At 44.0% G+C, this 15812-nt stretch overlaps 1 protein-coding gene across 5 annotated transcripts in view; it reads left to right on the top strand.

Moving 5' to 3' along the window:
* ebf1a (EBF transcription factor 1a) overlaps nt 1–6831 on the top strand; it is a 55989-nt gene extending 49158 nt beyond the window's left edge. Inside the window, exons 15-17 of one of the 5 annotated variants that reach the window (XM_018675513.2) lie at nt 1962–2159; nt 2443–2511; nt 3771–6831. In XM_018675513.2, the coding sequence (XP_018531029.1) occupies nt 1962–2159; nt 2443–2510 (266 nt within the window). In that variant the 3' untranslated portion in view covers nt 2511; nt 3771–6831. The remainder of the gene's footprint in view (nt 1–1961; nt 2160–2442; nt 2512–3770) is intronic. The other 4 variants (XM_018675512.2, XM_018675514.2, XM_018675515.2 and 1 more) reach the window with 4 other exon arrangements.
* Nucleotides 6832–15812: the final 8981 nt, after the last annotated feature.

Genomic DNA, 15812 nt, shown 5'->3' on the forward strand with positions numbered 1-15812 from the left:
GAGCCTTTTGAACATAAAAAGAATACATCTTTGACAGGAATTGTGAAAGGGGGGTGGAAACAAGAAGTGACACACGAGGAGAAAGTCTTTCAGTTCAGCTGGCTCATCTGTTTCTTTAAGAACAGAGTCAAACGCAAATCCCCACTTTATTGGCCAGGGGAACAGACCACCTAGCCCTCACCCCCACCCCCCACCCCGACACACACACACACACACACACACACACCCCACCACCTCTGCTCACATACACACATACACATTCACCCTCTACATTAAAGACCCTTGATTAAATCAATAAACTAATTGCTAGAGAAGCAATTCCATTTCAGCTCTTTGATTCCTGGGTGTTAACAAGTATTTTAACAGGCTCATCGGCCCGACACAGACACTTTCAATCAATGGCCCCTCGGCCTGCCTTTGTAGGTCCAATTTTCATTAATTGATTAGTTAGGCCCCTTCATAAATGGATTATGACTTTATTGCGAGGATTTGTCAGGAAGAGCCATAAAAGCTAAGTGTTGGATAATAACAACAATAAAGGCAGAAGCAGATATCAGAGGGCAGGTGAAATACGACTTGGCTGATTGTAAAATCACTGAGGGGGAAAATGCTCTTAGTATATTAGCAGACAAAAGACAAACCCGGGAGAAGTGGATGGATGGGATGATGTCAGAAGGAGACAGGGTTTTGGTTATGAAGATAACCTTCTGGTCATTTTGGCCGGACGTGAGTCTCATGATAGTGACTTACAGTAGTTGGCACTTACCAGTAAATCGAGCTATAAAGTCTTCATTTCAAGAATCCACATATTCCATGGTTTCATTTCACAGTGCTGTTGACTGTGAATTTAATCCAGAGGTCTAGAAATGATGCAGAACTTGAGTTGAGAATTTTGCAGATTTAAGGCTCCAAGTCCTGATCACATCAACATTTAAAAAACGATAAATGTTTAAGCCCAAATCAATATTTTCCAATGGAATCGTCGTGATTAGTGTTCAACTTTGGTGAATTTTAAGACACAAATCAAAGCACTGTCAAGGCTGCTCGTAGTTGGCCAGTGGTGCTGGAGAGTTTAAATGGAGGCAGCTAATGTAGCGTATTAGCTGAGTGGAACCTTTCTGTCGGGGTATAAACTTCTCTACAACGACATGGTTTACAGACAGTTATGAGAAAGGAGTTGGTCGTGCAGGTAACAGCTCAGTACAAAGAAAACAGAAAGAAGCTCAGATGTATTGTTGAATATATAAACATCTTTACATCGCCCAGCTTCTACAACCAGACATTTTGTGAAGACATGGATAAATTTGGCTGTGCCACTTACCAGTGTGACCTGGCCTTTAGCCCTCAGATTATTACACTGATTATAAGGCTGGGAATATGGCCAGCAACTGATAAACCATGTATGTTTAAGATTATAGCAAACACAAAGAAGTAGCAAAGAAATGCAATCAGCCGATTTGTTGTATTTATTGGAACCACTTGCTCGTGCATGATAATCTGTGATAAAGCTGATGTAGGAGAGCCTTGTTTGTAAGTTGATCTGGAAACAAATTATAGGTACAGCACTCAGAGTTTGCGACGAGATGTTTATCAAGTTGTTGCAACACTTGAGCACAGGATGAGTCATCAAAACAGACCGATCAGAGGGAAAAAAAATGCTTTGAGGTGTTTTCAGTGCAAACTAAACACATTTTTGTCTTAGCTATGGAATATCTCATTGCCAGGTGATTACTTAACACCTGAAAAAAAAAGTCTCAGCCAGTTGATCTGAGTCCAAAATATTATCCTTCCTGCCATCGTCCATTGACCAGTCCCTTTCTGTTCGTCCCGTCTGCCCGTCCTTTGCCCACGGCCTTCTCTCTAACCCCATCTCTCCCCTCTCCGTCTTCATCTTTCCCCCCTCGTCCTTCATCCCCGCGACGCGCTCCCCCCCCCCTTCCTACCCATGTCTCTCCTCTCAGTCGTCCCGTCAAGCCCCACCATGGCCTCGTCGACCAGCCTGCCCTCCAACTGCAGCAGCTCCTCCGGCATCTTTTCCTTCTCTCCAGCCAACATGGTGTCGGCCGCCGTCAAGCAAAAGAGCGCCTTCGCCCCCGTCGTTCGACCCCAGAACTCCCCTCCGCCCACGTGCACCAGCGCTAACGCTAACAGCCTGCAAGGTAAGCGGCTGAACATGTAGCCACCTGCCATTTACTCACGTGGTATCTAATGTATTTGGAGCTGCTGTTTATGTTCATAGTGAAAGATTCCAGTGGCAAAAAGTATATTTACTCAAAAACTTTCATCCTCCAGCTTTAATCCTGCTCTACTTCACCTCCTTATAACAATTTCTCACTTTTGCTCCCACTTTTTCCTCCGATCTTCCTTTTCTCTCTCCTCTTTACTCCCTGTTTTTCCTTTCTTTACCCTCCTTGACCCCTCCACTCTCCTTCCTCACTGTAGATCAGTCTTTTGTGGACTCTAGCAAGTACTCATCAGCCAGCTCTCTGCAGGGCCTGGCCTTCTCCTGAAGTACGTTACCCCTCTGTTTTCGTCTTCTCTCTGTTTTCTTTCCACTCCGCGCTATCCCACCGCTCGTTTCGCGAACACCAGCTCATCCTGCCCTACCCTTCCTTCTCTTTTTTCTGTTTTTATTTGTCACTCTTGACTTGTCAGAGAGACACGCATGCCACACCATATGTGTTCCATTTCCTGTTTTCGCTTCCTGCTTCCTGTCTGTGCTCCAGTGGGTGTCACTGTAAAGAGGTGCTGGTGGTGGCAGTGGTTCTGGCGGGGAGGGTGGGGGTTGTTATGCCACCGAGGGTCATTCTGTTCTCCCATTTCCATCGAAGGCAGCACGGGGTCTGTTCGTCTAGGCAGGATGTTGTATGGTGTTGAGATCCTGAGAGGGAGAAATGATGGATGGGAATCTTTATCAGAGCCCCAAGCTAAGCACTTCCTCACTTCCTCTGTCGGCGTTGATGAGCGCTGACCACGGTGACCCAAGGGCTAGTGGCCACTGTGCGCTGATCACACTGACACACACATGTGCGCACACGCACACACACACACACACACACATACACACCACTCTGTTAATCCCAACAAGCCGGAGACACTTAGGAAATAACCAGGGAATTAGTGGATTGAAGAGAGAGGGGGATCAATAGGGAGCCAATATGTTATATGAAAAATTCCTCCCTGTGATGGCTTCTGTGTAAAAACAGGGGGGAAGGGAAAGGGGTGAGGGGGGGAGGTGAAGATAGAAGCCAGTGGCAAGGCAGAGCGTGATATAAGGAGGGAAAAATGTGAATAAAGCTCCCTGTGAAAGGCTCACGGATTCCATTTCCGTGTTCGAGCGTCGAGCGTTAATTTCATCACCTCTGTCATCCCACGTCACTGCTTTCTCCCTCTCATGTCTGAATTATGCTCCGTGATGCAAAACGGGCTCACACAATGTGGCTGCTAACAATTAACAGTGGCAGCTCTTGCATGAAGCTATTCAGAAAGCCTGCGAAAAGTTGAATGATGTTGTCGGCGCGCGCCAACTTAGCAGGCGCAGCGGAGAAAAAAATGTTTTGATTTCGGGGCCTCGGAATGAAGAGATAATGAGGGAGAGTCGTCTTTGTTCGCCAGATGCTGGAACACATTTCTGTTATGTGACTGTTGTGATGACAGATGAAACCCAGCAATCACATGACTGACCTCTCTCTCTCTTTTTCTTTCTCTCTTTCTTTCTCTATCCCCCACCCTATTTCTCTCCCTCTTCCTCCCCCTCTTTTCCCACAAAGCAGCGATTCCCGGGATGATCGTTCCACCCATGTAGAGGATCTGGGATAGCTGGAGATTTGGGGAATGTTGAGAGGAAAAGACACAGTAGCAGAGTCTGGCGAGTCTCTGTTATGCTCCGGAGCTGAACTGAAGGAAGTCAAGATAAGACGCAGGACTCTGTTAAACTCAGGCCTTTCCATTGGGATTTCATCTGAAGGGATGGGGAGGAGGAGAAAAAAAAAGGGACAATACGAACCTTTGTGATGTTATTTCCCTCTTGGTTGAATTAGTGTAGCTTCTCTGACACCGCGTTGGATGGAGTGTATAGAGACTGATAGTTTGCCCACAGTGTGACACTGACCTCATGAAAAGAGCATTTATTTATCTTTATGTTTATGCCTGTAAGGTTTGGGTTTGATTACTGGAGGCCCCCACGCCGTCTCGCAATCCGTAACTCACACAAACAACAGTGAAGTGTTGGTTTGGCCACAAAGTTTACGTAACCTCTGTCACAATAGAAGATGCTTTCCTTAGCTCAGCCGGCTTACAGAAACCACATAACAACACACTGGCCAAATGGAACTAGGGTCAACAACACAAAAAGGCAAAAAAGTACAGAAAAGAACAAAATCAACCCCTTAGTTTTGCTGCTAATTATCCCACAAGACTAAAAACGGTGTATCACAATCTTCCCTATGCTATTTCAACATCAGAAACCATGCCTTTCTTGTTTTTTTTCTTTTGTTTGGTTTGTTTGTTTGACTTTTTTAATAAAACTGTGAGGATTGAGCTGTTTGCAATATGCTTTTCTGCTTGTCATGTGAAGAAAAGAGTGACGACTTAGCCAAAATTGACTCTTTTTTTTTTTTCTTTTATTGTCGGAGATTTTAGTGAAGACTTGAAAAGCCAGAGGATGTGTGCGTCCAGCCAGCACTGTACTGAAGGAGTCTAGCGAATATCAAATTAGAATAAATGCGTGATATATGTGATATATTTTTGTATATAAAAAAAAATGTTGAATCTTTTCATTTGACATTTCTTTTCTTTTTTTGCAATAGCTATAGTTTGAAATGTAAACATTAAATGTCTTAAGGCAGCTTCTCAGTACAGAAGATAGATTTACTGTGTGTTGTCAATATCTCATCTGCTAAACATGAGAAACATGGATTTGGATACAAAAAAGGGGATTCCTGTAAAATATCCTATAAATAATGTATTTATCCCTTGTATTTGTACATTGCCTCTCACTCCCCCGTTTAGTTGTGTTGTGTAAGTTTAATACAGTAAGTGAACATATTTCACAGTGTTTTGTTTCATTATTTACTGTTGTCTCTCACTATTTAAATGTGACTTTTTTAAAATCTTTTTTGTTTGTTTGTTTATTTGTTTGTTTTGTATGTTAATTGTTTTGCATTGGTATACCATGCTTTCATTTGTTGATTCAGAACATGCCATCGTCTATTTTTGTATTATTTGTAAGTTAATAAAAAAATTCAGTTTTTTTCCTTATGAAAATGTTTATTGTATGGCAAAAAAAGTAGCATCTTATTCAGAGTATTTGGTTGAAGTAGATTTTTTAAGAATATATACACACATTAATATATACTGTAAATCTATATCTTTTTTGTTTGAACTCTTTGAGGCTTTCAGATTGATACTGTTCTTGAACTGATAATATGCATGGGTTCTTCTCTTGAGTGACACTTTCTTTTTTTGTGTGTGTGGAAACCAAGAGAACTAAGAAATTGCTCTGTGTTTTTCTTTCTTTGTGTTCCTCTTTTTCTCCCTCTCTGTTCTTTCTTTTCCCTATGTTATTTATGCCTGCTTACATACTGTATCTATATACTCTTTCTTTTTTTCTGTCACTGTAATCTTTACCAGCAGTCTAGATGCCTTAACAATGCAAACCCATTCTTCATTCAATCACGTGTACAGTTTTCTACCCTCACCACAATTGTCTATTGCCACAGAGGAATTCATGGGAACTTGGGGACAAAGCACAAACCCACTCTGTTTGGTGGTGAAGCCAGACTAGAATACAAAGAGCCATAATTCAACAATCACACACACCCCGATGTACTATAATACTACAGCAATGGCATGCTTTGAAGGACAGTCGACGCTGAGAGGCCTGTCTCAGCTGTGCTCATTGCACTTTAGTGTTCGCAGAAACACTTGGTCTTTTTTTCTTGTAGCGATTATGTAGCTTTTTTTTTTTCGATTAATGAAATAATTTCAACAGCATGATGGTAATATTTCTCATTAACCACAGGATCACAACAGTATGACAACACAGAGCTGTTTTAATTGTAGTACAAAGGGGCGCACAGTGAAGACAAGGCACTGTCACAGCACAATTTTAATCTCACACACAGAGTCGTAGGTCTGACTCTGGTATCTGACAGTCAACACCCCCCAACCCCCACCACCTCCACCAGTCCTCTCCCTGTATTAGCCTTTGGATAATACAACTTCATTACAAGCTAAACAGAAGAAGAACAAGTGAGGAAGCATGAAAGGGAGCTCCTTGGCCCCTCAGCCATTTCTGTAGTCTTTTCTTTGTGTCTGCCGTGTGTCTTCAAGCTGTTGCTGGACAGAGAATAGGGCTTTTCTCTCTGCTTTTCTTTTCTAGAGCCTGGTTTTGTTAAGTGGGTAGAAAGGACCGTTTTAACAGAGGCGCCTGCTGACAGACGAGTGTTTTTCAGGCACTTGTGTTGCCTGTGCCGGTCTGGACCGGGGCGGGAGGGGCCGCACCATATCTGTTTCAAATGAACTACAGAGGTCTGTTGTCATACAATGGCTTCTTTGTAAGCAAAGTTCCATCCTGATTATGAATATTGGTAATGGGTGACAAAGTTTTGTATTTAGGTAACAAACAACAAAAAAAAAGATGCAAACCAAATAGCGGGTGTCTATTTTTTCCTCTGTTTTGTCTTTGACTGCAAATACACTGAACAGCTCTATGATATAAGGGAAGAAAAAATCTACTGTATAGATTGTTATTGTTTTTGATGAAAATTGAGCTGTAAGATAACTTTTGGATTCTCACAATGTTGAATTAAAGTTACCTCTTGTCTGTGACTTATGTTGTCATTTTGTTATGGTTTCTGGTTTCTGTCCCGCCATCAACAAATGTATAAATGAGGTACATTGAACCCCATGGAGCATCCGGTGAGGATGGCTTTGTGTCTTTATTCTCTTGTTTGACTGAAAATGTCATCACCAAAGATCTGACAGGCGGTTGACTAAGAATAGAGGAGGACTGGCTAAGAGTAATTCCACAGGTCAGAAACAGGCCTGCACCCCCCCACCCCCCAACGCAAGGCTCCTTTCTCTAATGAATCTAATTCATTAATGCATTACTGATGGCATGGTGAACATGGTTAGCCTGACAAGTTTCCTCCTAAACATATTAGTTAATGATGATTCCAAGGTTATTAATTGCAAACGCACCAGCCCACCATAATTGAGTCATCATTTGCATACCCGGTCATCAGCAGAAAATTAATTTCTTTTTTATTTTTTGCATATCTAATTTAGGGGGCTGCGATTGGATTAGCTTGTGAAAACAGCGGATCCCAGGATTCTGCTGACCTCAAAGTGTTCCAGGGTCTCCACGGTAACTGGAGGCTTCCGTAACGCCAAGGGGGAGGAGGAGGAGGGGAAGGGGGGAAGCAAGGCGACCTGGAAGTTCTGATGAAATAAGGACTTGTAAACAATGTGTGTGCTTGTGTGTGTGTGTGTGTTTGCCTCCTTAATTGCCCGAAGGTTCATAACTGCGCTGGGCTCCTTTTTTTTTTTTTCCTTCCATATATCTAATAACAGAGTTGATAGTTTGCTGACAAACAGTAAAGTGGGCTGTAGTGTACACGATTTAGCAGTAAGAGGTGGGATATTGAATTATGGAGGTTACACACTCAGTGCTGGGGAAAATGAGTCCTGGAGCCTAATGTTTTTGATTAGCGAGCCGAGCAACCGCTGCCCGTGTTGCACTGCACAGCTCCAGGGATTCAGCTTCCCCAAATGCGGCCTGCAGTGCAACACACACACATACACACTCATAAATCATAAATACACATAGACAAAAGGTGAAGCCATTTTGCTCTTTATTTCCAGCAGCTTTTCAGGCCCAGATAGACTGGTCAGTGTGGGCGGAGGACAATAGGAGTGGAAGGCCGAGGGCAGCGTGGAGCCAGCAGACCTCAGGCCTCTGGAGACATAACATTAAAGACGCTATTCCTGGAGAAACTACTCCTCTGGATACAGACGGCAGAGCCTTCGCACATCAAGAGAGGTGCTGTTCGGGAGCTTCTGTGCTACTAGTATCCTAATGAAATATATTAATGCACATATTCCTTGCTCTCCCACTCCTCCTTTCTCATTCTCCTCCCTGCATGGACACATGAAGGGAGGAAGAGCGGAGAGGCATATTTGAAAGAAAAACAGGAGTCCCCATGGGGATCCCAGATGAAGAAAGGGAAGGAAAGAAATGGAAAGGAGAGAGGATGGGAGTGGGGTAAGGGTAGGGTGGGGAGGAGTATTCAGAATGGAGACAGACCTAGACAGTGAGCAAAAGACAAGGAGAGGAGGAATGAATATTAATACTATTCAGTGCAGGAAAATAGTCACAATGGACATCATAGGGAGACGCAGAGAGGCAACGGGAAGCAAGTTCCTTGGCCTTACTTCCCCTACATCTGTGTATGCATGAACACGTCTCACCGGCAAGGCAGAGCGTATGTGAGCACAGGCACCTAGGATGAGTGTGCACTCACGTTCGGGTTTGCGGCTCTCGCTCATACGAGGGTGTGTGGTCGTTTCCCACAGTAATTATCGCGGTGACTGTGGGTGTCTGTCTATGATCTGTGTGGTACCTGTCAGAGGGAGCCCGGCAGAGCCCCGTGCTTTATATTCCCTGTAATTGCTGCTGCTAATTTACTGTGCGTTGGCCTAATGAGTAGGGAGGTGAGGGGGCTGGGGTATGTAATGGATGTTAGAGAGATAGAGATAGAGAGATGGATTTCACCACTGCCGGCAGAGAGAGAGGGAAAAGGGGAGGAGGCCGGCGAACTGTGTGTGTTAAGCAAGCATGTAGAACACTTATCTTTATTGTTCTACTAAAATGAAAAAAACAAAAAACAAAAGATAAGCTATTTGCCCCTCCCCCTCCTACTTTCCCCCTCTCCCTCTCTCTCTCTCTCTCTCTTACTCTCCTACTCCCCCTCCATCCTCCCCTCAGCTGACGTTACAGTGGCGACTGCAGCGAGCGCATTAGACAAGCTTTTTGTTATGTTGATTAATGATAAAAGCAAATCCATAAATAATATAGATTATTTATTCCATTTATTCACATGCTAATTAGAGCTAGAAGCAGATACCTCAGAGAGATGGCCTTTTTTTTCCCCCACCCTCATCTGTTCCAGTGCAACCAGATAGACCAACTGACATTCAGACAGAAGCAGAGACCGTCACATATTAATGTCATTCACACTTTGAAGCACCAATGGTATCTTATGATGGGGACACGTCCACCCTTCATTTCTCCCTAATGAGGTCATGATAGAGGCCAGTGGTTTCGGCACACACGCTGCGCCCTCTGTTTTTATACAGACACACACACACACACACACACACACACACACACCCTCTGTGTGCTCTGTTGATGAGCACTGGATTGACAGGGTCGTCTTTGATTGATGCACCGCGGTTCTTCCACATGTTCTACAGCTCAGTCATTTAATTATGTTTCCTAAGCATCATTAAGTACCATTATATTCTATCATATTCTAATGAGAGAGGTGGCCAGTCGCAGGACAAGCTAATTGGTGATTAATGTTGTGTATCAGTGAGAGACAACGCAAGATTGGCCATTTAATGGCACAACACTGTATTTAAGTTGCTGAATATGTAAAAACACAAACAGTAGGGGGGGGGATTAGAGAGGCTGTGATTGAAATCAAAACAGATATTGGCTCTTAAAGGTCTAATCTCTCACTTTTCCCCTCTTGGCCTCATTCCCACCTCCCCTCCTCCTGCCTTTAACACACACACACACTTCCTGCATTATTCTGAATTGTTCACCTCTTAGCCGCATTACACACACTTACTCAGATAATGCAGAAAGCTGTCTCCGCAGACATAACTCACCTGCTCCTCCAGATTAACCACTAACTCAGTATTGATGCACTGCTTCACAGGAACGTACGCACATGAGAAAGCTCACACACACACAACACACAGACGCAAACATCCTCATCTGGTATTGACATGCCGCGTGGCTGTAGGTGTTTCCATTTAAGGTCAGTCGATTGCCTTAAGTATGTAATGTTAGGAGGGGGGTCCGTAAACATGTCAAATTAGCAGTAATGAATGACCAGGCACCGGCAGGGGGAACTGTCAGGGTGCACGCCCAGGACAATACATTACCCTGAGTTATCCTAGTCTGCCCTCCTCTAAAACACACATGCAACACACACGCACTGGACCGAGCAGACACGGGGTGTAAACTAGTGGGACCCATTCAGCGGTCACACACTCTGCTTTAATGGGCTGTGTGGCTGATTGGTGTCCAAGAGATGAAAAAAAGAGAGAAAGACTTGAAACAAGCAGCAGACCCAATGTTAGAGCAGCCTATGGAAAGTTCAGGGAGAGAAGGGGGGAAAGGTGAAAGATTGATGGACACAACCAGGGTGATAGAAAAAAAGATTGAAGAGAAAAAAATGTATGAAAATAGATAGAGAGATAGATAGAGGACTAAGCTAGAGGGAGAGAAAACAAACTGTGGTATTTATTTTTTCTTCTCGGTGTTGAAACAGGAAAAGGACCTCTGGTTTAATAAACCATGAATCCTTTCACAGAGGGTTTGTATGTTATTCTTCGGAGAAACAGATACGTGGGGAGGGAAGGGGAGACAGAGAGAAAGAGAAGCAAAGAGCAGCGGGGGGAGAGGAAAAAAAAGAGATGCTCTGCAACCATATGAATTTTGTTTCTCCCTCTCACCAATGCACACACACACACTCCTCAGTCCACTTCCAGGCTGTATGTTAGTTTTGGGTTAGAAGTGTGTGGGATGGAGGGAGAGGGGGGGAGCGGGGGTGAGGTGGCCTACACATCCTCCTCAGTCCAGCCTGAGAGAGACCGAGCCTAAATGAGAAGTAAAAGATATACTTTCCATCTGCAGATCATTAAATCCTTCTCCTCTTCCTCGCAGCATCTGACAGTTTGTGAAAATGACTCTCTCACATATTCGCTCCGCACAGAAAACCCTCAGCTCACCACAACAATGCATGTGCATCAGTACGTGGCGCATACATAAGCAGAACAAAACTGTCCGCTTGAATTCCTATGGCTTGTTTTTACTGTATACACTGTGGATATAGTGATAAATAAACATGTACACAGACATGAACCTACTGTCTCTGTATGTTGTCTCCTTATCCTTGCCTCCCCCTCCCCCCTGCACCACCACCACCACCCCCTCCTCTCCCTCTTCCCCCTCTCCTTCCTGTAACAAAGGTTACATTGATCATGTTTCTAAAAGAGACTCTGTATTTCCACATGGCCCTGCCTCTGATATGTTTTTCTTGGCAGGTCGGACTTCTACTTTTGTCATTCACTCAGCATATTTTAACAAATTAGAAACATTAGAAACCAGGATCGCGGCAATGTTTTGGTTTGGTTTCGAAACTCTTACGGTCCCCACAATTATATTTCAAAACATGAGCGAATTGTTTGACAGCCGAGCGGAATAAAACCCTAAAACAACTTTTTCATTAGAAACACATGCTCTCGCAATTAGAACCTAGCATTATGTTAATATGTGTTTGCCCTGGTTCATTTGTTGTCGTGTGAACGGTGACGCCGTGAGAGTGTGTGTGTGTGTGTGTGTGTGGGTTTGGGTGCGTGCACATGTATGTGCTTTTATATATGTGCGAGGGTGTGTGAGTGACTTTGTGCTTGCCTCTGTGTGTGTGTGTGTGTGTGTGTGTGTAAGGGACAAAGGGACACAGTGCTCCACATAACAGCATTACAGATGGCTGTTGTGAGTGGTTGTGACAGTGAAAGCGAGTGAGTTCCCACTCCATACAGATGTACTCTGAGTGACCTTACAAACACAGTGGAACTAAAACAGGCCCCCTACCTCTCGCTCTCACTCTGGCACACACTGTCAATTCTCACTCAGCCCTTGCGGGGCACTAAAAGTTGTTTCCTGAGCCAGGAATACATCAAGGGCCAAGAATATATAAGCAGGGTGCAGGAGAGATGCATAGCTAGGGTCCAGGAAAGCATAACTTGGACTAAGTAAATATTGGACTGAAGGATTAGTAGCTTTTGCCACCTATAAAAGCAAGACAGGTATGCCAGCCTGAGTTAACGACCACATGCTCTGACTTTACCCTGGATTGTTTTACCAGGGAGCCACAGTGGACAAAGAGGACATTTCAACAAGTTCACTTTATGGAGGAAAAGGGGGAAAAACTAGAAATGACTTTACTTAGTGTAACAATCACCCCCTTCCTCTCACTGACCTCAGGACTGTAGAAAAATTATTGGAGTTGGGAGTTCTGTTGAACCTTAGCAAGAGAAAACAAAAATCAACAAACCTTAGTACTAAATTGTAATAATTCTATTTACCACTGATTCACTGAAATCACATTAAAGGGGAACTGCTTGAAATCTGATAAATTGACTCATGTGATGTCACCTGAGTCAGTGTCAGCTGGTGTTGCATACTAAAAGCTTGAAGATGAACAACATCTAGTTAGAAAGTAGTGAGCTAGTCACACGTCTGTTAACCCCGCTCCTAAATTCTGCTAGAGGCTATATTAGCCGCTACTAGCATAACACACCTGAATCTCTGACTGAAGAGGTTGCATTGTGGGTAATGAAAGGGCCTAATTTTGACAAGAATGAAAAATGTGTGGAATAAAAAGATGCTATGTCTGGTTTTCAAGCATTGATTTTGATCATTTTTAGCCATTGTGAGTCTAACAATGCTGTAAGACTGCAAAGCTAAATCTGTGGATTATTTTTATAATCAAACGGTAATTTTTTTACATATTTTCACTACTTGTCAAATTTGTGACAGGAGTGTTCTGTGTATGGCCAAACACCTGTATGAGTTGTGGCGTATACAAAAGCTATATTCTCTGTGTGACTTTTCTTTTTTTTTTTTAATTGCAATAAATGAATTTTGAAATAAAATATAAATCTGGTATGAAAAACTAACCCTAACCGTGACCCTAAGGACACAAACCCCCACTTTTCTGACCCTCTAATAATTTTTCTACAGTCCCTTATTATGCCTGTCTCTTTTCTTCTTTTTTTCAAAAATACAAATATATTTTTAAAGGCTCTGTCTTGAAGCATTCCTCTGCTTTCTGTGATGTTGAAGCTGATTTTGATTTTTGTCTTTGCTTGCTCATTCTTTTATTCTTCCTCTGAGCCAGCTTTTTTCTGGTGGTGGATTGTGAAACAACAAGAATGTTTTTTATTCTCCGTGCGGTCTCACCCACAACATTTGTTTCCAATTTGACAGATTTTGGAACAGAAATTCTTGGGAGAGAAAATGATGGTTGCATGATGGTTCAAAAATAAGCCCTTTGCAAAAATCCTCCACCTATCCCTCAAATCTCTCCCCTCTCCCCTGTTGCTCTGAGGCTCTCTCTCTCACCCCCTTACTTCCTTCACCTCCTCTCCTCTTTCCCCTGTTGGTTGAAGTCCAAACAAAGTCACCTCATCATGTATTGTGGGAGAGATTGTAAAGTTTTCATTGAGCCCATGTGGAAGTGATTTGGCTGTAATCTCCAGTAATTGTGACTGTAACACAGAAACAGGCTGGAACAGATTGGCCTCATATTTTTCTTCAGGGTCACTATGGGCTTATCTCAATATTTAGCGTCTTGCCTGATTGAGTTATCATATCACATTTGCTGTTAAGAGCTGAGTGATGTCAACAAATGTAACCAGAGAGCACGAAATGTTGCTTTAAATCACAAAGGGGAAGGTTCCTGTTTGAAGAAAGCACACACATCAGTGTCAGCCTGACCCACCGAGACCTAACTTTTTAAAATGCATGACATTTCGGAGCGCTGTAGAGATGTGAAACAAAAAAATGCTATTAAAAAAAACCCTCGCCATTACAGTGTGACCTATCCTCAATCTGAACCCAGTTTCCCTCGACCCGTGTCACATGTCACACTCTCGATCTCACACACAGAAGTCAAGAGCACTCTGCTCAGTTGCTGCTGAGGTGCAAATGGTTTGTCTCTACGCATCACTGACCCAACGCTGCTCCTTCACCTCCTCTCTCCTCTGTCTGCTCCTTCTTGACTCTGTCCATCAATGCTCCACCTCAGTCACCCCCCTCACCCCCCCACCCCACTATAATTTGTCTCTTTGTCCTCTGTTCATCATAGTTTCCATTTTTCTGACTCATGATTTGTTTTCTCTCTGCTCCCTCAGCCCCGTGGCCCTCGCTCACACATCCTGATGAATGAGTAATCTTGTTGCATTGTACCCAGCCATCCTTGTCCATGTTTGATAATGGCTCATTTGATTCTTTCCTACCAGTGTTCCGTCTGAATGGCGGGAGACTGAGAGCTGGAAGCCATGCAGTTATCATAAAGAGCATGTCAACTGCGAAGCCACAAAGCCTACAAGTGATTAAAACCCTTCAACTCAGGGTTACTTCATCACAATCATTAGTCTTTTCTTGTCCTACCTTCTGGCTGTAAAACCCACAGAGCCTTACCCTCCTCGTCCGTTAATAATATTCACTCTGCCTCTGATACATTAGCCAGTGAATGATAGGGCAAAGCCCTGGCCTAATTGCTTTCTTCTTGTAAAGTCTCAATTCATTTTTGCTGAGGAGACACCGAGATGTGTGCCAATAGCACGCACATACATGAGCCGACGTGCACACACACAGAACCCGCCGCGCACGCTTTCGCACACTCGCACTTACACTTACACACAACCCCACCTCCCCACTGCCATTTTATGATGGATGGGGCTGAGAATGCATGTGGGGAGGAGGGGAGAGAGAGAGAGACTACAAGACTGCACGCGTGTGTGTGTGCGCGTGAACGAGTGTGTGCGTGCGTTGGTTGGAAAGAAAGAAAAAAGCGGGAGAGAGGAGGAGAGAGAGAGAAAGAGAGAGAGAGAAGCTGAGCTGAGGAGCTCTGATTAACGACACAGAGAAGGGGTCCCAGAGGAGCTGGGGGAAGAGCAAAACTATCTAGGGCCAGCTGAGAGAGAGCGGGAGAGAGTGTGTTGGTGTGTGTGTAAGAGAGAGAGAAGGAGGGAGAAAAGGGGCACAAAAAACAGAGGTAGAAAATGGGGGCGGGTGGGGATGTTTTCTTTTCATACGTTTCATTAAAAGAGATTCACAAACACATGAAACGCCGCATATCCATCATCATCATCTGCAAATAGGAGCATGAGCTTTATCCCTGTTAGACCTGCTGCTGCACAATGCATTCCTTCTCCTCTGCCTTCCAGATAATGACACACACCCTTCAGATTAAATCCTCTCGCCTTACCTTTCTTACGATCCTGCAGCCCGCTGCCCTGGGCTTCTGTCCACAGTGCTGTCAGAGGGGGGAAACAGGGTGTGTGTTGCCAGAGCGCAGGCCATCACCTCTCCCTGATTGCACATGAGAGTAGAGGTAATGGGAGTGTAATGGCACCTTAAGTACCCTGCTCTCACTGACACTGGCTGTATAGCATTACCCCTTAGTCTGACTGTGTGGCACAGTGTGTGTGTAGATGTGTGGATATAGGGGTGTATGCACTGGCATATGCTAAGTTTTTCTTGTGTCAATCCGTTTGTCTGCTTTGGATAAGTGTGGACATGTGTGTCTGTGTGTGTGTGTGTGTGTGTGTGTGTGTGTGTGTGTGTGTGTATCTGCTAAAAGAGGTCTGACTGAGGTTTGACTGTGTTGTGTTTTCCCTGAGGGTCGTCTGAGCCGCAGCGATCAAAGAGAGAGATGGAGGTTAACTGACCAGACCTGAGAACCTCCACAGAAGGACCTGAGGGACTCCTCTCTGTTAGCCCAGGT

This window comes from Lates calcarifer, linkage group LG8 (genome assembly GCF_001640805.2).
Source record: "Lates calcarifer isolate ASB-BC8 linkage group LG8, TLL_Latcal_v3, whole genome shotgun sequence".
In the NCBI taxonomy this organism is placed as follows: domain Eukaryota; kingdom Metazoa; phylum Chordata; class Actinopteri; family Centropomidae; genus Lates; species Lates calcarifer.